General features: G+C 41.5%; 1 protein-coding gene across 2 annotated transcripts in view; it reads left to right on the top strand.

Moving 5' to 3' along the window:
* The first annotated feature begins 144 nt into the window (after nucleotides 1-144).
* Nucleotides 145-24,880, top strand: part of fgfr1a (fibroblast growth factor receptor 1a) — a 35,610-nt gene continuing 10,874 nt past the window's right edge. Inside the window, exons 1-9 of one of the 2 annotated variants that reach the window (XM_080766208.1) lie at nucleotides 145-879; nucleotides 6,689-6,869; nucleotides 13,986-14,231; nucleotides 14,806-14,895; nucleotides 15,502-15,674; nucleotides 18,724-18,847; nucleotides 19,833-20,023; nucleotides 21,574-21,718; nucleotides 24,329-24,519. In XM_080766208.1, coding sequence (XP_080622334.1) covers nucleotides 6,716-6,869; nucleotides 13,986-14,231; nucleotides 14,806-14,895; nucleotides 15,502-15,674; nucleotides 18,724-18,847; nucleotides 19,833-20,023; nucleotides 21,574-21,718; nucleotides 24,329-24,519 — 1,314 coding nt within the window. In that variant the 5' untranslated portion in view covers nucleotides 145-879; nucleotides 6,689-6,715. Of the gene's footprint in view, nucleotides 880-6,688; nucleotides 6,870-13,985; nucleotides 14,232-14,805; nucleotides 14,896-15,501; nucleotides 15,675-18,723; nucleotides 18,848-19,832; nucleotides 20,024-20,538; nucleotides 20,684-21,573; nucleotides 21,719-24,328; nucleotides 24,520-24,880 lie in introns of both variants that reach the window. The other variant, XM_080766209.1, reaches the window with a different exon arrangement.

Here is a 24,880-nt window from a genome sequence, read left to right as displayed (position 1 = left end):
AACTTTATGGCAAGCAACCCTTACCCAAAGCATCGTTTTAGGCTACGCAGAACTAAACTACAAACCCCACAATGCAAAGCGGTCACTTTTCGGGACGGGTAGAGAGTAGAGAGGTGATGCGGATGGCAGGGGGAGCCAGGTTTCTTTCACACAGGGGAGGAGGATGCGCGTATAGTATATCGACACTGAAAACGGAGAGTCCGCAATCGCGTAGCGCTGCTGCACTGTTTTGCACCGGAATGACCAAAATAGTTTGGATTTGTAGATGTAATCTTCTTTCAGCCAAAGGAAGTCGCACCTATGTATCGGCGTTTTGTGTTAAGGGAAGTTGATCAACTTTAGTATATAGTTTTTCGGCGGCGAATGGACTTTTTCTACCGTGAGCGAAACTGTTTGGGATCAACAACTGCTACGGCTGCCCTCGCTTGACTCGCGGGGTCTAGTAGTAGTCATTACTTGGATTTTTCCACGGTTTTAACTAAGGCACGGATTCGATCTTAAAGGGAAAACAACGCGGTTCCATAAAACGCCACCATTTCATTTCAGAGCGCATATATCTTTACATTTCGTTTCACCCCCTCCGCTAAATCCTTGGGTTTTACGGAGCGTGGAGGAGCACACATTCTTTTGATGCGTGCGTTGTTTGTACTTCAAGAGAAGTTGGTAAAAACATGGTCAAACTTGCAAAAAGTTGCTGGTTTTGAGTAGTTGCGCTACTCTACGTTCACGGACGGAACACGCGATCCAGTGTGGATATAGCAGTTGGTTTTCTTCTTGGAGGGGAAAGTTTTCAACATTAAATCTCAGTCTGCCAGTTGTCCCCCGGCTGGTCAACGTAGCTGTTCTACACTGGCTGTTCTACAGCCCCCCGCCAATAAGGTGAGTTTTTTATGCACTTGATTGTGTTCATTTCATGATTGTGTCTACCGTGTGTCTGTATAGTGGATGATCCCATTATTATAAACATTTCTATGTGTTTTACTTTTATATAAGCTTCTGGTTCTCTTGAGAAAAACGAAAGAATGTACACTTTTATTTAATTTGATTGTCATTTATTTGATTTCAGCAACACCCCAAAATATAATTGCAGTTCTCAAACTTCAGACTTCAGACTTGAAAACATTTTTTGTTATACTTTTTATTTATTAAAAAAGAAAATAGTCTGCTGTCTTGCTGTGCTGTTACTGCTGTATTAACACCTCAATCCCCACGCTGGGGGGCTGCATGCTAGGCCCAAACGGAGCACTCCAAAAACACAGGAAAGCCCTTTCTTTAGGTTAATAGTTTTATATTTCAAGTAATAGCAGTAGCCTGCTAGAGAGGTTGGGTAAGTTACTGTAATGAATACTAGGCTACTCATCCCTTTTTGGATGGCCTGCATTATCATTGAAAAACACCCAAAGACACCCACAACACATTGCTCAAAGGAGAATGCACGTAACAGAGTTATAGTAGAATCAGTTGTGTTTGAGTAGCTCTCAGTATGCATTGAGAGCAAACTAGAACAACAACAACCACCACCATAAACTATAGGTTTTAGGCCTAATTAATTGCCTGTAAATGCACACTCTGGAATTGCTCTTCATGGGGCTTGAGTTTTGAAGCATTGTCATGATATGTGTTTTCAATTTCACCCTTAGGGTCTTTGTCAAGTGATGCCAGTCATGTCAGTAGTAGACAGATGGTCTGACAAAACTCTGCTTCTTTGTTTTCCTGAGCCTAGGCGATAGTGTGAAACTAAATTAACGCTAACACAATATAATTTGATACAAGCTGGATACATTCAGGGAATTCAGTGTTTTTCCTTTTTTAGATACTTAAATGGCACAAATCACTAAGCCTGGCTTCAGTGAAATGATGTATGGACTTCTGTTTTGTTTCAAATATTTTAAAATTATATGGAGAAAATAGATAGTTGAGGAAAGGGCAGAAAAACCACAGGGAATTGAAGCAAAAGATGTTTTCTGTTGAGCCACCATGGGGAAGTGTGGAATTCTTCTGCCCTTTAATTTTCTAGGCAGCTCAACTGGCACAGAAATGATTGTTTGTATAATCATACCTACATCCAGTAAGTCCATGGAGAAAGACGTGGCTAAGGTGTCCCATGCTTCAATTCCTAGCCTGAATGCTGTTTGGTCGACATATGATTAGGTTTGGACCGGTGGTTTTAAAGCTTTTTAGAGTTGTGCAACTCATCAAATAAAGAAAAGTGTGCTAGTTATTATTCTAAACAGCTCTTTAAGGAACATGACGTTACAGTAACATTTGTACAGGGTGGTGTATGGTCTTAGGTTGTTTTTCAATTGATGTGTAATGTAAAGTTGATTTGGTGTGAAAAAAATTGTTGATCACTGGTATACTATCAGCCAGGGTTTCAAGTTTCATTATTATTGGGACACCCCATACCAAAGAATTTCAAACTCTGGCAGTACTGACATGCAATGTCATTCAGTCAATACTGCCATTCAATTTCATTAATGTGACGTCATATGATGCTATTGGAAACCTACAGACTGACTCTGATGAGGAAAAACCTGGAGCTTTTTTAGTTTTCCTGAAAACAGTAGCCTGGGGGGAATAGTCAAATGGAGTTACTTGTGCTGAATTGCACCATCATGGCAAAAACAGTATCCGTGCGCCAGCCGCCTGGCCTATTCCTGGGAATGCAGGATTGACTGGGGTTGGGCTACAGAATCGGAGAGCTGAGGAATTTTATGCATGGATGCCATTGAACAGTAATTATGGGGCTGGCCACACTTTGGCGTAAGCCAGTAACCGGTGTCATTGTATGATGACAGAAGCTAGATGTATCTGTCTTCCATGTAAATATCCACTAATCTAAGCTGATCTGATTTGTCTGACTTTCAGATATGATGTGATCCCTAAAGAACGTAGAAAAACAACTAGGCTTTTCCCTGGTGTTTGATCTCTTTGGGTATCTATGACATGGTCCGAAAATACTTTACATCACGTGGTCTCAGTGAAAACAGTCTGATACAGGGCGGGGCGTATGGACTGAATTGATTGGCATTTTCTCTGAGTTCGCACTCGCTACTAGGCTTAGTCGGCTATCAGTTTGCATGGGATATTTGCAGTCCTAATGGCTAGTAAAAATGCATATGTTGACACTAAGGGTTGCCCACGGCCACCTGCCCCTGACAGGTAAATAAAACTTTGGGGCAGGTGGAGTTTGCTTTCAGGTTGCCCGACCGAGCGAGTGCTCGTTTGAGAGTGGACACAACCGTCTATAAATACAACACCAGATATCTGTCTAAAACACCTGAACGTGGCCAGAGTGCTCTGTCTTCTGGTCTGTTGAATGTAAAATAAGAGCACCGTTTACCTATAATGTGCTGTTCACTGTTGCTACACTTAAACAATATAGGTATTCATATTTATATTCACTCATATTCATATTTGGCATAAAAATGTAGGCATTTTTATCGCACATCCCCAGAAATAATGGCCAATTTAGTGGGCAAGTAGAACATGACCTGTACTAACGCGATGGCAAGTGCCTCTGAGACCTTATTATCAACCCCTGCTAAATATGGCATTAAAAAAATATTAATTTCTATCGAATATCTTAGTTACATTTTTTTTAACAGTAACTGTTGTTGTCGTGATCTCCCCCAGTTACCAGTTGTGTCCCAACTGAGATGCTCTAATCCCCGGCCAAAAGTTCATGATGACAGACTGGGAGACCCAGAGCGCATAATGACGTAGTGATTTTTATTATTTAAATCAATAAGCATACTACTTAAAGCTGCTATAAGCAATAATATGTCAAAATTCTAATGACCTTTAAAAATGAGAAAAGGTCAAAAATTGACATATTGCTTATAGCAGCTTTAATTATTGCTATCGATCTATGTAGCCAATTCTCAAACATTTAGAAGTTTTACCTTCACCATTACACTGACTGCAGCCTTACAGAACCACTCACTGCTTACTGACTCAAGCTTTGCAAATCTGAATGCATTCAGGGCAGGCACTGTCCGGTTGCATCAATAATTGGTCTAACTCAAGTTGAAAATGTTTTGCTTCCAATACAAATCAAAATCCCAAAGCATTTAGCTCTGATGTTGGTGGTGGTATAAATGTGAGCAAATGATTTTCCACTTTCCAATGTATACGCATTATTCAGTGATGGAAATCACTGAAGAATGCATCCTTAGACTCACTAAATTGAGAAAGGATGCAATCATTGTCTCACCCTCTGAGGGTCCTGGGATGCAATACTGTACTCAGTACTGTACTCTAAAGTCATTGAAGTAGGACTCATAAAATGTCTCTGGGACCCATCTAAAAGACCACCCCTGGGTCCCGGGAGGCCATTACATTGAAAACCTATTCACATCACTGGCATTTACTTTTGAAAGTGACCTAACCTGTGAGAACTGATGACCTGTTTCACTCCCTTGATGGGAGTGAAAAGTTGTCTTTGAATATATGACAGTTAACAGCAAATATTGGAATTGCATTTTTAATGAAATATCAGCCGATATCCATTATGCCACCGATATATTACTAGACTAAACCAAATTGGGAAGAACAACGGGGGGACCGTGGACTCGTGGAGCATGAACGAAAGCCTGAACGTAACAGTTTCACGAAGTTAACTAGTGTCTTCACGAATAATTTAGAACGAATCAGTCGTGGACATCACTACACTACCGAGCGCCTTTTTTTAAACCACTTTAAACCTGGCATCTCTATTTTGGCCATAGGAGAATATTTTCAAAAGGGTTTATTTAATTTAAAAAGTAAAATATTATTATTATTATTTTGTTCAATATATTTTGCACTTTTTGACAAAACAACGGTAATAGGTGGTCTAGGACTCCAAAATCAGATCAGAAGTCACTGTGAGCACACAATGAGTGCATTCTATGTGACTCATGTATAGTAAGCCACAGGTTGAGCCAATGCTTCAACGTGAGCATACTGTAGCATGACAGAGCATTCTGTGTCCCACACTTGAAGACACTGTTTTCATCTCCCTCAATTATGGACTGTTGTCTTAGTGGTCATGTCGTGATGAGAGCCCAGGGAACGTGGTCGCCGGCTGCATGCTCTTTGGACTTCCTTCTGTCTGGCAGCAGAAGTGGATTCTTGGATCCTGCCCAAACACTGACTCACTGCTTACAGGGCTGGGATGACCAAGCTGCTTTATCCCCATGGACCCCATGATCCAACTCAGCTGCCGGAACACTGGCCCATTCTTAGAAAGTGAAATTGAATTGGTTTGTTAAGAGAACACAATAAGTGTTTTAATGAAGGACTCTCACAGAAACCACTAGCTCCTCAAAGAAATCAAAAAGCTTGCATGTCTTGATGGCGTAGACCCAAAGTTTATTTTAGTTGTCATACATTCTCACTGTCCTAAGTACATCAAAGTTTGTGTTTTACTGAAGGAGCTTTCAAATGTTTTTTTAGTTGATCTTAACCCATTCTGGGCGGGAACCCCTTTTGGTGTTTTAAACCTTCTGGACGGGAACCCTTTTTGGGGTTCTGTACAGTATGTACAGTATTCAAAATTATATATATTTGTTGATGCTGCTTTATATATATTTTAAGTTTTTCAGAAAACTTACTGTACATCAGGATTTAGAAGGCCTCAGTCCAAAATGGGTTTTAAACTGCAAAATCCCAAATATGAGTGTAAAAATGTACCTGTAATGGATTTTAGAGTGTACCTACACTTTTCAAGTTTGGCATGTCATCCAGAGTGTAGGAGCCTACAACCAGCATTTGTTTCACACAAGTTGACAAGCATGGCAGCAAATGGTGGTTGAGGGTCATGTTGGGTTTGGGACCAAAACCAACTGTTAGGTGATAGATCTTTGAGTGTGGAAATGATGGCTTGGCGGTCTCTCTACAGGGGTGTCATATAACAGACCGTAGTTTTTTTTGGTCCTTCACAAATTCCTCAAGGGGGATTATGGGGGTTAGGGGCAAGTGTTAATCTCAATGGCCAGATGCTGCAGAGGTGATGATGCGAGCAGATGTGCATCTGAGGTTCACCCGCTTCTGCTGTATGCCCATTTAGACTGTCTGTCCTTAACCACAGTATGTTAATGAAAGCAATGACATAATCAGACCAAGAATGGTTTGAGTAGCCATGGAATAGACCGAATTTTGTATTACGTTTTTTTTAAAGGCAAGGCAAATTAGTTTTGAACTAAACATTATTTGAGTCTGCAAAAACGAAAGATTGTTATTTATAAATGTGTAAGGCTCATTCACTATGCTTGTGGTGTTATTTATGAATGTGTAAGGCTCATTCACTATGCTTGTGGTGTTATTTTCTTATCACAGTGTGTGTGCACAGTGTACAAGTAGGCCTAAATACTTCTAGTACTTTCCTTGAACTTTGTGAAATTACAAAACGTTTTTTGATGAAAGCAGAACTGTTTCAAGAACAATTGAACAATTGCAGACTAGTGCTGAAGTTTAGTTTTCTACAGCATATAACCTGGTCTTAATTGTTGAAATATTCAGTCGCCCCCCCCACCCTCTGTTTTTGAGGTAAAATTAAAAATGTGATTCCACACAACACGGATCATAAATAGTTTTCGACACATTACCTCAAAGCTACAGTTGTTGTTTTTTTGATAACTGCATTAGGGACTTTTCTAACAAGCTTTGTATGCTCATTCAACCATGTTTGTTTTATTCTTTTCAGCCTAGCACTGTGAGTGATCCAGTGCTGATGCACCAAAAGTCTGAATGGAGGTCCACTCGCAAAGAAGCCAGCAGCTATAGCTTCCTCAACAGGATGCTAGCGGGGCCGAGTATACTGCTGTTTCTGGCGTTGCTCGCCCAGATCTTACCGGCCCAATGCCGGCCGGCCAGTAATGATGAAGGTAAGATTCATTACTCCAGTCTTTCTTGTACTACTCTTTGTAAAGTACATGTCTTCTGTTTACTTAACTTAAAGGTGCTGTAAGTGATAACTGTAACTGTTTTGTGATAGTAATCATAAGTGTTAGCTCAGCACGGAACCCACCCAAAAAGTCTCACGCGTCTTATTGGCGAGAACATTCACACACAAACATGTGCGTGCAGCACATGTTTGTGTGCGACTGTTCTCGCCAATCCCTGGAACGTTTGGTCACCCTAGTAATACATAGGCTCTGTGTATTTCTATGAGCTGGGGGGGTATCTTGACCAGTGTGAGCGGTATCTTGACCAGTGTGAGTGTGTGTGATCAGTGAGAATGGCTGAATTCATGGATGGGAAGAAAGTCAGCTCGAAAATACATTTTTCAGCTTGTGTTCCTGTTAAAAATGTCTCTGCTCATTCCTTTGTTTCATCAATTTCACTTGTGTATCCTGTTCTCTCTCCTGTTTAGGGGGTAAGGAACAATGTGAATGGCCCAGTGCTGATGCACTAAAAGTGTGAATGGAGATCCACTTTTTTTTTTCAATAATATTTTTATTGATTTTTATATTTTATGACTGACAAAGACAAGACAGGAAAAAACAAACAAAACAAAAACAGAGCTCAGCTCAGACACGTTGTGGAACAAAGGACACAGTTATACACATATACCCATTACCTACATTGAACCAAAAAATGATATACAAATATGGACACATTCAGTTTGGTGCTTGAAAGTCTAGATGGGTTAACAACATGGCGATCCACTTTAATTCGCTCTGGATAAAGAGCTAAACGCATAAATTGTAAATTGAATGGTTAAAACCTGACCTGAAACTGTATTTACTCAGGTTGCTGAACAAATCCTGTAGCAATGATTGCTATAGGAATATAGAGCTATTTAATACTTACTTTCACTTAATGAATTGTTAACTCTCATTAATCCCCTTGTTTGTAAATATTCTTATTTTCTCATGATTAATTGAGCTTCGTTGATGGTATCGAAAGGTAGATGACGTACATATATTGTCATTTAGATCACTGTTTCATTAACAGTGGGTCGGTACCAATTTGTGGGTCACGGACCAATTTTTAAGGGTCACGACTCGAGCAACTCGAGTCTGGAGTCTTCTCCTACGTTTAAAAATGTATTTATTTCAAAAGATTTGTTTTTAAATAAATAAAAATGTACATTAATTGTATAGATTTTAAAACAAACAAATCTAAGAAATGCTATAAATAATCAAAATTAAGAAGTAGTGAAAATGGGAATGAAAATCGATCTATAAGCTCTCAACATGTGCAAAGTGACGCATAGTGTGCTTGTAGATCTGCTATTTTCACTAGTTTTGGGTCCCGGGCAAAAGTCTAATCTCTCTTTTGGGCCTCGACCTGAAATGTTTGGGAACCACTGATTTAGATGGTTATTGGCACAGTCCTCTGGGGATAAGTGCTTTAGTTTTAGGAATGTTATCTCATTTTGTCTCTGGTCTTCTGGTAAGATCTGCTTCTTTGTTGAGTAAGTGATCCCCCCACCTCCATTTCACTGTCTGGTGTTGTTTCAGTGGGCTTTACTGACTCTGGCTTAGCTAGTGAACTGTTGTTTGCAACTAGCAGCAATGCCCTTTTGTCCTAACTAAATCTAAACTAAACCAAATTCTTATCGGCTTGGCAAAAATGTGAAGCTGGTTTCAATTGTTATTTTGCTTTTATCGAAAAGGTAACTGAAAACTATAACTTAAAGTTTGCTTTAATAGGAAAAAGGTTACCCTGGCCGGGTGGTTGCACAAGTTCAGACCTCAAAAGGGGAAAGACACATTGAAATTGAATCCTTAAAAATGTGTCTCTTGGAAGCAGTCCAACAGTGTAATAGCTGCCTGGACTTGTGGGTAGATAGTTTTTGGATGTTTACCCTCAGCAGTCGGAAGTGGAGCCCAGCAAAAAGAATATGATAAAGCTCAGCATTATAATTAGAGTAATTATGCACGAGGGTCTCTCTTGGGCTGTGAGCCCTAAAATAAACTTGCCATGGCTGTGTTTAAGCCAGCAGTGGAACAGGGAGGAGTAAATGACTCCCATCTGCAGCCCGAGGGCAACTGCCTGCCTGCTCCTCTGCTCCTTTTGTAATGAAAAGGTATTTGTTGTCACTGAGAGAGGAGTTAACTGCCAGGAAAACTATAAATTAACTGTTAAAAAAAAGAAGAGAGAAAAAAGGAGGTAAGATGCTACTGAGTCCTCATCTTAAAAGATAGGGTTTCTGAGAATAATATTTTCCGTTTCTCTTCTCAGACGAAGCAATATAGCGCAGCCCAGGCTGGGGGGGGGGAGTTGGTTTGGTTTGGGGCAGTTTGATGCATTGACCCTCCACCCAGTTCTCAATCACCAAATCTCAATCACCAAATGGCCAGGTACTATCTCCGACCAATCCCCCCCCCCCCCCCCCCCCCTTCCTCCTGCTTACCCCACCAATTCCGCTTGGGAATGCACCCCCGCACCCCCTGCTGGGTGACGGATGGCTTCAGCTGTCGACAAACAATCACAGCAGAACCATTTGGTTGCATTCCTTTTGTCTCCAGTGGTGAAGCAAAATGGTTATATGGAAATGGTTGTGTTTATGCGTGCCCCTTTTGTTTGTTTTCTCTTGTTTTTTGGTTGTGTGTTGTTGACATAAGAAAAGGGCATTCTCTCAATCAATTCAGTTTAATTTGGTGTTCAGGCCTACCACGACTACCATTCTAATAGTCGGTACCCCCTCCTCCTCGGCCACAGTGCCTTCATTCAAGGCATATGTTTTTATCTTATAGTGTGGCCTGAGATTAGAGCTGGTCGTGGTTAAATCATGAGACGGTGTGTGTCTAAAGGGAGGAACTCATTAATTTTAGGTAATTTGGGGATGTGTCATATGCTGCCAATCAAAGTCACAAAAAGACGCTGACCCGGTGAAGAAAAAATCTACAGCTGTCATAGCCCTAAGGCAGACTTGTCTCAGACAGGAGGGCTCAGAGATGAACTTTACTATCAGAGATGGATGGAATTAAACTGATAGTGAATTTAGCTTAAAGGCTTGGTTTTCCAGTAAATAAGGCATATTGTAAATGCAGTGTAGCTCATTCATTGTAATGATACAAGAATAACTTTTAAGGTTCATGTCTTACACCACAGGGTACCCCCCCTGTAGAGTGCTAATTCATGGTGATTGTCAATGCCTCATTTAGGGATGAAAACATCCTCAATTGGAGTGCTTTTAGAAGGACACTTTACTCAGAGAAGGTTTTGGGCTTGCTAATAGGCCTTGTGCTATTCTTTCACTTCCTGCCAGTCCTGCCTATTGTCACTTATCAACACCCCCACCCACTACTCCCCTTCACTCTGCTTGTGGTCAAATCAGCAAGGGAAAACTGGCCCTCCTAGTGAATTTTTGTCTTTATGCCATCACAGTGCTTCTACAAGCCGGTCTTTACTGCACTCAACCATCACTCCAGCAAGAGCAGGAAATCCCAACAGTCATTCACGCGGCATATTGCTTCCTATCTTGAAGCAGAGAAGGTTCCATAGACTGGCGCCAACTTGCTCTAGACCTTTTCATGTGGGTTTTAGTCAATCTTGGAATTTAAAGACTCACATTCCCCCGTAATTCAGAACCTTATGCTGCCCGTTTTCCTCCTTGACAAAACCCCTTTGTATAATTAGTATGATTTTAAAGCATGTCAATCAATTTTTCCAAATGGTTGGAAGAACCCATGAGAGCACTGTTCCAGCTGGGTTGCTTTTAGAAAATATGGCCCAAAACCAGGTTAATCCGATCACAGGACCTGGTTCATTAATTCAGCTGAAACATCCGAACATTAAAAGAAGGATGTTACAAAACTAATATTCAACTCCATTTGAACAGATGCGATTACAAATGTTATGAATGACAGATAAATAATAAAGTTACATGCCCCTAGGTGTGTGGGCTAATAATTAAATGTAAAAGAAAAAAAGTTTTTTAAAGATGGATCGTCTTGCGACTGACTTTATTGAAAATTCCTTTAATTCAATAAAATATATAGTGGCGTGGCCTGAAAGTAGACGATGAAGGTGAAAATGCAATAATTGTGCTCTGAATGTCCTTGAAACTGTGGTGGTTATACCACCACAGTTTGTCTTACTGCACTTTTAAGTAGGTTGTCACAGAAGCACAAAGGATTCCAACTGTGCTGTACAATGAAGCCACAAGCAGAGAAGAATTATGGCTTTTATGGGCTCTTTATGAGGTCTGTCACTAGATTAATAGCTGGAATGTTGACACAGCCTTATCAGTGGCATCAGCGATTTTAGAGGGCGAGGAGCAAAAACAAACTGGAAATGGGCCCCACGCACTACACAACGCATGGAGCGCCGTGTGGAGCTAGCTGGTGACGAGGTCGAGGTTAGATAGCTCTTCCTCCCATCACTAAATGCTTCCCCGTTTGCTTTGCTTTCCCCCTCTTTTAGTTTTGTTTTGGAGGAGAGAAAGTTGATCCTACCCCCTGGCCCCCTTTCCTGCTGGGATTAAGGGCCTGTCAGACATATGTGATCCAGGAAATACCTTTACTAGACCCAACTGGGGTCACCATAGCAACTGGCACTAGAACCTGCCGCTGCAGGCCCTCTCTCTCGCTCTCTCACTCACTCACTCGTGCACATGCTCTTGTGCCCTCCTCGCTCTCTTCACCCCCCTCCCCTCTTTTTATTGTTTAGAGTCCTTTGTTGTGATGGAGGGAGGGATTACCGTGATCGGGTTTGCCAGCGTTGTCCTGAGGTTATGCTATATGGGTGTGCTTCCTGTTTTGAGCAGGAACATTTATGTTACAATAACACAGAGTCCTACGCACTGTGCAGTTTTTTCATTTTGTGTATTTCAGGGTTAGCGTTGTTCTCAGAACGTCCCGTCTTGGGTTTGTTGTTGATCACTGTGTGGTGGCAGTTGATTGCAGTGGGTGTTCGTTTTTTTGTTCTAGTGTAATGTACATTTGTGAAAAACAAGGAATTAATTGGATATTTGAATATGCCTCTTTTGACCATGGTATTCTCACAAAGCATGTTTTAGAAGCATACTATTAATTGGCATTTAATGGGAGGGATGTTTTTTTCTTCTTAGTATGAAAGTTCACACTGTTGGTTGTTTTGTAGAGTGAAGATCATAAGCCAGTTTGCCGGGCGCCGGGCGGTCACCCACGATCTCTGCCTTTGTCACCGGACAAACAACACCATTGTGATGGACAATGTGTCAACATAATTGGGTTACACCCCCCTCTCTTCCACTGTGTAGTTACTGGGAACAGGGGGGCTCAGGTGTCTCACTCTGTGATACCCCCCTTCCCATCTGTATCCCTCTAATTGAATTTCACCATCCTTTCCCTGGTAGCTCATTGCCAGCCTGACGATTGGGCCTTGACTAATTTGAGATGCGATTTAATTTCAGCAAGAGGTTAGGCAGGCACCACAGTGACCACACTCCACTGAGAAGGAACAATGGCTCCCAGGGTTGGCTTGTTTCCCGCCAAAGTTGGCTTGTTTTGAGTTGCGTTTTTTTCCTGGGTCGCGGGTTGCGTTTTTTTGGGCTTGTTTTAAAAAATTTGGTGGCTTGTTTTGAATATCAAACAAGCCAACATTTCTTTGATGTATATGCTATGAATTCCCATAGGTTTGAGGGAGTGTGAATCACTCTGAGTAACAGAATCGGTCTGGTGTCTACTATGTTTGTAATAGTATAATAAATTACCAAAACATTAATAATTATAGAAATAGATATTATTTATAATGATAAATGCATAAAATATTAATTTCTCTCGCTAAGAGTTGGCTTGTTGTGGGCTTGTTTATTTCTCTCACAAGAGTTGGCAACACTAATGGCTCCATCAGCCTGGCAGAAGCTTGGCGTGTGTGTGTGTGTGTGTGTGTGTGTGTGTGTGTGTGTGTGTGTGTGTGTGTGTGTGTGTGTGTGTGTGTGTGTGCAATGAAAACAAGCCCATTTTGTGTTATCCTATTAGCATAACTTTTGACTGTACCTGTCCTACATCATGTACTGTTAACAATTTGTCATTGAAGTATTCAATTAATCAATCATTGAGAAGAACGTCTATATTTTTAGGGACGGCAAGGAAAGAGCTTCTCTTCTCTCTTTTATGCAATACATATAGGACAGGGTTCCCCAATACATTTTACTCAAGGGCCATATTTTGACTATGGTAGGAGGTGCCACATTTTTTATTTTTTTCATTAATTAATTAAGCTTAGAATAGATGTAGAACAGTGTTTCTCAACCAGTGGTCCGGGGACCCAGTGGTCCTTGAGGGGGTTCCAGTTTGTCCCCAGCTAAATGATGGAGAGTTGGTAACTAAATGGATCTTTATAGATATTTAACTCTTGAGAGTGTAAAATGAATTCATTTTCAGGGCAAGACCCCATTTGAAATGATATGGCAGGGCTTTAGCAGTGATTCTCATAATTTTAATTTGAAGAATGCCCAGTTTGACATGCATAGGCTAAGGCTACTGACCCCCATTTAATTCCATTTATATCTGGGACCGCAATTTATTATAACTTATTTCTTTTTATATAGTAAAATCATGGTCAACTCTGAGTGCCAAAAGCCCTTGAATATTATTAAGGATTACTGTCATTATGGTCATCTCACACTTCATATCCCACACACCATACCTGTAACTTTCATTAGCCCTAAAAAACAATGTAGTTGAAATTCTTCCAGCGTCCACAAGGGGGCGCCTCGCGGGCTGCCAATTGGGGAACCCTGCTCTAGGATGCCTTTCATCTACATACGTGATTGCACACAGATTAGACCTTAGTGCACATTAAACAATGAGTGCCACCTGGTGGTGCTTGGGTGTCACGTGATGAGAAGCAATTTTAGTATGACACGCGTCCGGTTTGTCGCCATCTAGGATGCTAATAGAAATAGCGCCAATGCTAGCGATCAAAGGCGAGGTCCATCAATGGCAAAATTCCAATCGCGATCACCGGAAAATCTGAAATGACCTCCGAACATCGGCAATCTGCGTTGTGTAATCCAATTGAGCCACTTCAACCTCACCGTCTCCCCCTGTTAACCTTTTTAGCCCCTGTGGAAAGTCAAGCCAAGCTGTACACCCTCTACCCCGGGGACCAGCTAGATCTGATCTGCACAAAGGACAAAGATGCCCTGCCGGCTGTCAACTGGACCAAAGACCATGTGGTGGTGGTGGATGGTGAGCACATGCGACTCCGCAGTGGCCAGCTGACGATAGAGAGTCTGGAACCGGCAGACTCTGGACTGTACGCATGTACCACCTTTGGAAACCACAGCGAGTACTTCAATGTCACAGGTACGGACTTCGTTTCCAGTGTAAATGTTCTAAAGTTGCTGTTTTCGTGGCATAGTTATATTGTCCTATGTGTCTATGGTCCAGAGGACCATACCAGTTACATGAAACAAGACCTATATTTGTCTCTATTATGTTTAGCTATTACATAGTATAAAATATATAAATATAGTGTCAGTTTTGGGCAAAATCATATAGTATACTAACTTTAGTGTATACATATTACATGCTAATAGAAATAGATTTAATATTATTATCCATGCATGAAACACATGGAAATATTCCATACCTGTATATCATACCGTACTTGCATTTAGTTTGGAGCTCCTTTCTCTGTAAATATAGCCTACCTTATGATTCTACTGAGCTTTATTCTTTATTATTGAGCTTTATTGTGTTTTGTAATGTATTTGTATTGTATGTAATATGCAATACTGGTGCATTGAGAAGAGTGCGTGCACCACAATGGAAACAAGCCCCTGGGCTACCTGTACTGTTAATAGTCATGTTAATATAAAAAGTATTAAATCAAACAAACTAGTCGTTTAATCTCCCTTCTTTCTTTTTTGTCCACAAGTTGATACCCTGGCATCATCTGAGGATGACGATGAGGAGGATGAGTCTTCCTCCGAAGAAACCAAACTCTTAGGCGGTCAGAAACTGCTGCGTAAGTGTTTATGACTAGATGATGATTTGTCAGTTCTGATTCATCGGTATGCCCATAGTATATTTGTGGCTTGCACTCTTATGATTCAGATGGCTTTCGTTACCTTGGTGACTACATCAGGAATGTCCTGGTGGTGACCAGCCCTGGTTAACCTTGTGTCTCTCTGATTAAAGTTTGAGTCTAGAGAGCAGTTAAGTCAGTCAGGCATGATGAGCTGGCTGCTAGTGCTGTTTGTTCACAAGGAAAGCAGCAGCCGCCAACCGTGGCAGGCTCACTGACTCTGACCTTGTGCCTTGACTCCTACAGCCTTATCGAGCTCATGAGAGCTTACTATGTGCTCTCATGGTGGATGTTTTAAGACCACCGTGACTCATTTACGACTATCTTGACACTTTGGTCAAAACAACAATAAATGAAGTTAAAGGAAGGCCTTGTTTTGAACAAGCCTATCATTATGGTGTGAATCACATCACACATGGTGTGATGTGATTCAAGGATTTTTTTATTTTTTTATTTTTTTATAGTTATACAGGGTAGCAACATTGCAGGCAAGGACATTATTGTACACCAATCGAACATCTTCTAACCTTCTGTCTTCCCTGTTAGCGATGGCTCCCCAGTGGGCTCATCCAGAAAAGATGGAGAAGAAGCTCCATGCCGTTCCGGCTAGCAAGACTGTCAAGTTCCGATGTCAGGCCAGTGGAAACCCAGTACCCACGCTCAAATGGTTCAAGAACGGCAGGGAGTTCAAGAGAGATCAACGCATCGGAGGCTTCAAGGTACAGATAAGACATAGAAAGTGGTCCATTAAGCTCTGCCTCGGTTCCACCAGATAAATCACTACAACTGTTCAGGGAATCCTTATCAAATCACTCTCAGCCTATTGGCCGTGAGTGCAGATGTGTCGTGATCTCATCACTACATTAGATCACTAGCAACCCCTGTAACGCCACACCCCACCTCTCCTTGAGCAAGGAAGGCTTTCCTGCAAGTGGAAAGCAGGGGGCAAGTTTCACACCTGACCCAGGAAACAATGCAAGAAATCCTATACCACAAAGGGATGGCTGTGCCACAATAACAATACCTCCAGGTGGGCAATCCTAGCCATCCGCTTCAGGGTAGGATACCGTTGGGTGTCCTCATTCTGTGTTTCAGTATATCCGCTTTGAAAGTAATGGTGTCTTCACAGTCCTATGCGTATGTACACATTTTATTGATTAAATTCGGGACGAGATATGGTGACTTTTCGACGTGCTTCGGTTAGTTTAAAGCTGTACTTATATTTCGATGCAAAGTGTTGACAAGCTGTGAGTCTATAACGGTCGATAAGTCTTTGGGTTACAGCCAGACGGCTCAGTGTCGCAGAGGAAATGAGAGTTGGATAAACAGTTCACTGTAAAGGGTGTGGACCAGAGTTGGTTTACTTTATGTTTCCCTCCATATAAAATTAAAATAGTGTCTGTGAAACTTTGGGATAAACATAATTATTCCCTCACTGAATTACTCGCAGTACATTTTTAACTGCATTTTTATGCCATTGATCTTGTTTTAATCTGAATTTAAACAATATTAATATTCATGGCAAAACATAATTTCCCAGGCTACTTAACTTCAGGAAATTCCTTTCTTTTCTTGTCGAGTTCTTTTGTAAATTGAGCCCTTTCTCCCACTATGTTATGATTTCACACAAGACTCATTAATTTCCTCATTTTAGATCTGGTCTGATTGTTCCCACTTTAAAGTTTCCTTTTGCTGAGAGCGCAGCATGAGGACGTCAGAATAATTAGCAGTTACATAAAGCTTCCGGTTGGAAAAATGTAATTCTGTGGACACCAGTCTGGATTTAATAAGTAAACAATAGGTTGGCCGTTACAGTTCCATCCAAGACGTACTTGTTTTAGTGCTGTCCAGAAGTTACTGTTAGTTGCTGCTGTGCACATATCTGTATAACAGTAGAATTACTCCATGATTACATTGTTTTCATGTTGTATTGTGATTATGGCCGCACACAATTTTACAATCATTAATCATTCCATTGGGTCATCAGTAAAATCATATAATTTAGGGCTGTAACAGTTAATCAAACTAATTGATTTAACTTATTATAATGACATTATTGGTGAGGTGATAATAAATGGATACCGTAATATAAAAATATCTACAAGCTAGCTTACTTGCTGATCTACAAGCACTTACGCTGTTAATTGATTCATTGATATATACAAAAATATAAACAAACAATACTTCTCGATTATTCGATTAATCGATGGAACAATCGTTAAGAAAATAATTGATCATTGTAGGTCTTAATGCAATAAATCACTATGTAAAATAAGCCATCTCGATGTCTCTTTGCATGGTTTAACTTAGACTTTAATCTAAGCACATATTTATTCACTAGTGACAGCCTCACAGGTGTAGAATCTCCATGGATGTTCACTTCCTCCTCCTTTTTCATAAGCTCGGACCCCTGTCACTGCATCTGCTCTTCCCATCGAGGTGCAGCTTAGTCCAGCCTTGTCCTTTGCACCCCCCCACTCTTCCCTCCCCAGCTGGGACACATTTAGGAGTTTCCTCTCAGCTGTCTGCCCCCCCATACCACCCCTCCCTTAGAGCAGCTAGGCTGCACACTTCACCATCTGGCTGCTGTTTTTGCAGTCAAGGTGCAAAGGTCTGCATCGGCGGCTGGGGACGTCTCTCATCCCTCCCACACTCTGCCTTTTATGACCAGGCCTCTATTGTTCATACAGTCTACATAGAGTGGAGCAGGAGGGAGGGAGTAATGTGCACCACATGTATGAAGCCGAGCGCAACACATCTGGCAACAGGCAGCTGGACACCCCCCCCCCCCCCCATATCCCAATCCCCTATTACATTTTAGCTAAATGAGGGAAACTGTATGGCTGGGTCTTTGTGTGTATATGCATGTTTGATGTTGCCATTGCCTTAGAGGTTTGTTGGTTTAATCACACACTGCCGGTCTTGGCAGATTTATGGAAGAAAAATTATAACTTGTCTCGGAAAAGAGAGAGCCAGACGTTACCGGAGACAAGTCTTGATGCTAATAGGACAGGTTGTGTGTATGTGTGCGTGTGTGTGTGCCCGCGCCACCTTTATGTTCTTATGCTGTTGTCTGGTAGGACAAAAAATCACTGCCTGTGTGTTGGACACAGGCATGAGAATGTGTGAGTGACATTGCTGACTAATGCAAAGTTTTTTACGTACAGTTATAAAGTTTGATTGAGAGTGGTGTTCCTGGAATGGCACAATAAGCCTCTGTTTCTTGTGAACCACACACAGCACATCACACACCATTGAGTCTGTGAGTGAATTGTACATACTGGTAAAACATTAACCAATATGACAAATGTGATATTGAGAGGTCAGGGTTTCGTAATCTTCATTGAGAGCAAGTGACAATCAGTGGAAAAAAACATCCAAGTAAAAAGCATGAGCTCTTAAGTGGTTGCTATTGTCAGTCTACCGGTAGTTTAAGTTTGCTTGCATAATTAAGCAGGATAATGAAATGAAATCTCACCTAAATCAATAAACTAAAATGGCATACAGTCCAGTTTTGAATTGGAACGTTAGTCACTCTGTCTCTCTTTCCATTTAGAATGTAAATGCGTAGGATCCCAGTTGTTTTTTATTGTGATCCAATTGTTCTTTTGTTGTACACTAGAGACAAATGCACCTGTACTGTACGTTTTATTTTTCTCTCCTGTGTATTTGGATGCGTCAGATGGCTGAAGATGAATGCATTGCCCATTTAATTAAATTTTTCTAGAAACTGGCACTATAATATTGTTTCTCTGTTCCTCTGTCTAGGTTCGAGACCATGTATGGACTATTATCATGGAGTCTGTAGTGCCCTCTGACAAGGGAAACTATACCTGTGTGGTTGAAAACCAACATGGCAGTATCAACCACACGTACCAGCTTGACGTAGTCGGTAAGTGTTACTTACTTATTACTTATTTTTGTGTTTTCTTTGGGGGTCCGGCGTTGGTTGCTTGTGTATATATTGCTAATGGATGTTGATCATCTATTCTACATTCTGCACCCTGTTCCATTTTCTTGAGGATTTCTGTAAACCATGCTAATACGCTATAGACCGGATTAATCAGCTAGAGCCCTAAGTCATCTTGCATGTGTTTGTTTGGAACCTGTGTGTTACGCCAGCAACTTTTGTTGAATTATGGATGCTTATATGCAGAATAAAGAAGATATGTAGTGGCTATTTGGAAGAATGAAATGACTCACTTTAGCATGTGCCCTGTGACTCCCTCATGCACTGTTGGATCTATAAATCACAGCCATGCTCCCTCTGTCATCGTTGTCCCCTGGGCTTAGCATGACTTCATTAGAGCCCCAGAGTAGACCCTGATCAACAGCGAGATGACTTCAATGAGGGATTGTATCATTAGCTGTGCATGCTAAATTCCACACTAATGCCTGGCTCACATAAGCGGCAAGCCTGAACATTTGTTACCCTGCCAAATGCTTTGCACATTAGTTTTCTTTTGTAGTGTTATCAGACATCAGAATGGAGCCCCAAGATCATTTCATTGTACAGTAACTGCACTAGATCAGACCGTTAACTTCCATCTATTTCCACCTAATCTCAGCAATTATACAGGCGGCATATAGCTGTGGAACACAGTAATTTAATCCTCAGTCTCAGAAATTGCTGTCTATTACTCTTGGAATTACATGGTATCAGATCTGATTAAATTGCCAACCCTGCCTGTAATCATATCCATTGACATAAATGGTTTGGTTTTATCTACTTAGAATCAGCCAGGCATGTGTACTTTGGGATTATTTTTACTTGTGCATTTTTGTCGATAATACATGTCGCTCAGTGTGTATACTATAGTGTATAGGCTACACGATACTTGAAAACTAACTTGTACGTCTCGACTGTTGTCTTCCAGAGCGCTCTCCCCACAGGCCGATCCTACAGGCTGGCCTGCCAGCCAATCGTACGGTGGTGGTGGGAAGCGATGTGGAGTTTGAGTGTAAAGTGTTCAGCGACCCTCAGCCTCACATCCAGTGGCTGAAACACATTGAGGTCAATGGGAGCAGTGTTGGCCCTGATGGCTTACCGTATGTCCGTATACTCAAGGTAGGAATTTAGTCTGACCACAATGTATTGGTATCTGTCAACAACGAGACTTAATTGTGCCTGTTTAGTGAAAGTGACAAAATGGAAAGCTGTGTTTAAATTCATCTGAGCTGAAAAGTCTTTGTAATACCCAAACTAATACTAATGTAATGTAATGTAATGTAATACTGTCTGGCAACTTGTGGTGGATATTACTGAAACACTGTTTTAAAAGTTTTTTAGCAACCAGGTGTGTGATCTCTATTGCTATCTCAGTATTGTCTGTCTGCTAAAACGTTGACTCATAGTAACCCTCTTGAAGGACTTGATTTGATCATTTGATTTCTCCACTGGAATTGAAAGTTTCCTTTGTCTCTAATCACTGTAACTAAGGAAAATGGAAATCATATCCATACGAACACATGCTTTTCCTTTTACCGTGCTCAGTTTGACTTGCCTTTCCCTTTATACATTTTCAGAATGTTTCTGTGTTATTTTTTGTCTGAGCTGCATATATGACCTGTTTTTATTTCCAGCATTCTGGGGTCAATAGCTCGGATACTCAGGTGCTGACCCTCTACAATGTCACTGAGGAGGAGAGCGGGGAGTATATATGTAAAGTGTCCAATTATATAGGAGAGGCCAATCAGTCGGCCTGGCTGGCTGTCACCAGGCCCCAAGGTAAACCACTGCAGTAGCACAGGACACTAACATACTATAAGGCCACACAGTTGAGGTGCTGCTAGGACCACGTGGAGAGCTAGGGTCATATACCTCTGCCGTTTCTCTCCTCCCTCCCTCGCTCCCTCCCTCTCGCTCCTGCCTCAGTGCTCCTGACTGTAAATGACGCTATGGAAAATTCCCAGCAGAACAGTTGAAAGTGTTTAGTCGCAGGTTTTTGTTGGACCTCTCTCACTCATTCCTGCCCCATGCCTCTGCTGTGCCCTCCTAATAAGGGCCTCTCTTGCCATCCTCTTTATTCCTCTCACTCCCTCGCGCTTCAATGTCCTCTCTGCTCCTACCTCACCCTCTATTAACTAATCTTTGGTTCCCTCTATTAACTAATCTTTGGTTTGTTTACAACCATTTTCTTCCCCAGTTGTCTTGCTACCCCTCTTTCAATGACTCCCCCCTTTATTTGTCCATTTAGGGTGTGTGTGTGTGTGTGTGTGTGTGTGTGTGCGTGCGCGCGCGCTGTTCTGCTGTGGAGGTTTCCATGTTACCCATCTCTTGCATGTAGAGATGTGACTGAGGTATAAAGTGTCTGGTGATGGGATGGATCCAATAGAGGGTTTTGGCATTGTGGCCATTATCTCTCTATCTAACCAGTTCCTCCACTAACAGCGACTGGAAGGCTCTCCCTGACAAAGTCCTCCGCAGGGTCTCTGGGTGATATCTTTTTGAGCAAGTTTGGTGTCGGACTGAGGAGGGGGAATGCTCCTCTCTTCTGATCCTGTTCTCTCTTTTACTATAAGGCTTTTCTCTTTTACAATCCCTCTTTTACTCATGGCTCCCTGTGTTTTCCTCTTGGGCCTTTTATTGGGTCTGCTTCCCTTTTTGTTATTTTCTAGACCGCTGGCCTTAACACCACGGACAAGGAAATGGAAGTCCTCCAACTGAGGAATGTGTCTTTTGATGACGCTGGGGAGTATACCTGCTTGGCGGGCAATTCTATCGGGTTCTCTCATCACTCTGCATGGTTGACCGTTCGCGAAGGTATCAGTGGTTCTGTCTCTCTACTGGTTGTTCTCCTCTTTTCTTCCTTCTGTCTCTCCTCCTGTCTTCACCCTGGCTATCTGACATCCACACATTGGCCAGAATGGAGTATTGCTTGACTCTACTTCTGTGAAAATAATGTGTGAGGGAAGCCAGGAGAGGTTTACTACTCTACTAAATCTCCCCTTCCTCCTGTACTGTGCTCAACATGGCCCCTGCTCCATCTAAACTCTCTGGATGGGAGCTCATGGGTCATGTTCTTCTGTCTGAAACAAAACCACAGAACACCAAACAACCCATGAGACTCAGCTTCATGGACTCTTATGACAATGTTCATGTTTACAGTTAAATCCAGACCAGCCAATGCTCCAATCACGGCCTATGTGTAAAGCATCGTCCTTGATTTTCTTACATAGATATTTACACATTTAGAGCGGGGTTGTTTGGCAGCTCTGATTGGGGTTTCACTCTAAACTGTGTCTCCCATTCTGCTATTTTTAATTGGTGTTTACATTTTGATGTGGTATAAAGCTGATGTTCTTTGACAAGCACCACAAATGGCATGTATCCCTGATGTCATTTCCTGCTGTGAGCACAGCTCCTGGCTTTGATAATTGGCCCAATGTAGTGGAGGTGTCTCATTCCTGAGCGCTGGAATGGGCATTTATCCAATTATCAAGCTGCTTGTCAGTCAGCTTCTTCACACAAGTTCAGCTCACTTGTGTTGCTGGTGTTGGTTAGGGGTGTAACGGTGCACATTCACACTAAACTAAACAACCCAAAACACATTTACTACCTGTTTGAGGTAGTCTCTGAATCTACAAAATAAAAAAAGCCTTCAGCATTATTTAGGTCTTCTATTTGAGTGTTAAAACGTAAAGCATTTAGGATATTAGAGATGAACAAAGGCAACAACTATGTGGATGTCTTGAGATACATGAGTGGCATATATTGCCTTGGCAAGGAGGCAGTGCTTACATTGCCATATATTATCCTACTGTATCTTATATATAAATATATGTGTTACAGTACATGTGGGACATCAGTCAGATTGAGAAAGGAGCGCTTGTTTTCTGATGGGCGCGAGACGGAGCGAGCAGGAGGCTATGCAGCAGGAGTGCTACTTTTTCAATCGGGCTGATTTTCATTTTTCAATCGTACTGTAATACATACACACACACACACACACACACACACACACACACACACACACATGCATATATATATATATACATATATATACACACAGTGTATACAGTATATGTTCCGTTGCACCCCTCGTTTTGGTATCGTTAAATGTTGGTGTTTTCTCTCAAGGGGAGGAAAAAAACTGAATTGGATCGTTGCACAAACTGATATACATATTAATTTCAGTATGTTTCACATTAACAGCAAAAGATTTCCCACCAGCCATAGTGGGTAGTACCAACAACCAACACACAGTTATTGTCTTTACAATAGAAGGGAAAAAAAGTATGCTATGCTGCAGCGAGTCAGAATGGGACATATCCAATATATTAGATGAGTAATTATGTTGTTGAATTGTATTTTGTCTTGCTAGCTAGGCTGTATGAATGAGATGTTTGAAATGGAAGTGATGCTCTGCGTTTACAAGTTAAAATTTGTTTTGTGTGTAAAGAAAAGGGGCATTTTACCAAAATATTCCATCTGGTTATCTGCATCTGGTTATCTGCAAACATTCTCACACATATCTCCAAAACTGTAAATTGCCTCATACTAACTCATCGTCTTGAGTTGATAGAGTTTAGATGAAATAATGTAATATTAAATAGAGCTCATTGAAATGTTGGGGGGAGGGGGGCTTGGCATAGCATCTGGGGGAGACTTCTGGGAACATACAGGTTTCCGATTACAAGTTGTTTTGACACATAGCACAGTAAGTTTGGCCTTTCAGGAATTGCAAGTATCTAATTCTCAGAGAGAATCGGATTCACTGAAAATACTATTCATATTATTTATTATGGGTAAAATGCCCCCTTTTTTATTTTGTACACAAAAATCAGAGCCTTTGTACACTATTGAGGCTTTGTGCACTATTGTCCAATGTCCATTAACTGCTATTTTACAGAGGATTTTTATATTTATCATTTAAACTAAACACGGCATAATCTTTAACAGTAGAAAATCCAAACTCAAGTGCCATTAGCTTGCGTAACACAGATATTTGAATCCTTTGGATTGGTCCAAGCGCTTCCTCTGCAATGCTAGCATGCGCCTGTCAAGAACTTGGCTGCTCTCTGATTCTAGGGACTATGACCACTTCTCACACTGGCAAAGAATGTAGACTGAAACTCAATGCTTCAAAGAAGTGATTATAGTGCCACAATAGGAGTTTGTGCCTAGGCCTTCTGTACCCGTGTGTCTCTGTGTCAAAAGGCTCTGGTTTTTAGACATGGCAGGTTTGTGTGTGTGTGTGTGTGTGTGTGTGTGTGTGTGTGTGTGTGTGTGTGTGATGGGGAGGGTTATCTGTTCTGCTTGAGTTAAGTGTACCACAACACGTGGGTATGTGTGGTGTGTTTGGGAATATGTACTCCCTCCGAGGTAGTTGGATTTCATTCACTTCACACCCCCCCCCCCCTCCCCCTCTAGAAGTCCAACAGTATCCCCCAGCCAACCACACATACCTGGAGGTAGTGATCTACTGTGTGGGATTCTTTATTATCGTGGTGATGGTGGCCACGGCAGTCATCTTCAAGATGCGTACCTCGTCTAAAAAGAGTGACTTCAACAGCCAGTTGGCTGTCCACAAGCTGGCTAAGAGCATCCCCCTACGCAGACAGGTAACAGAAAGTAGATAGGGGGTTTGGAATATTTATACCTTTCACCTTTTCTTAGTTTATTTTAGTAACCCTATCCATTTTCCTCAGTGTTTTCAATAGTGTTTATATCCTTTGGGTTTACGTGACTGCATGCACTACCAAATGGTGTTTCTATTTGTTGGGTAAAATAAAAAGCGTTCATTCAGTGAGCGTCCAGGTTCCTAGAAAATCCTTGAGGTCTACTAAATCAGGTAGGTTATGTGGTTAACGCACGGGTGAATGTAGCCTATTTTCATGCCTCAAAAATTACTACTGTAAAAAGAGAGTGATCCCACACACTGTCTGAAACTTGCAAAATCACCCGTGTGAAGTGAGGGACGCT

The sequence above is a fragment of the Protomyctophum bolini genome, assembly GCF_963924005.1.
Source record: "Protomyctophum bolini genome assembly, chromosome: 6".
In the NCBI taxonomy this organism is placed as follows: Eukaryota; Metazoa; Chordata; class Actinopteri; order Myctophiformes; family Myctophidae; genus Protomyctophum; species Protomyctophum bolini.
The sequence above is the reverse complement of the archived record's forward strand: the minus strand, read 5'-3'. Positions and strand labels throughout refer to the sequence as shown.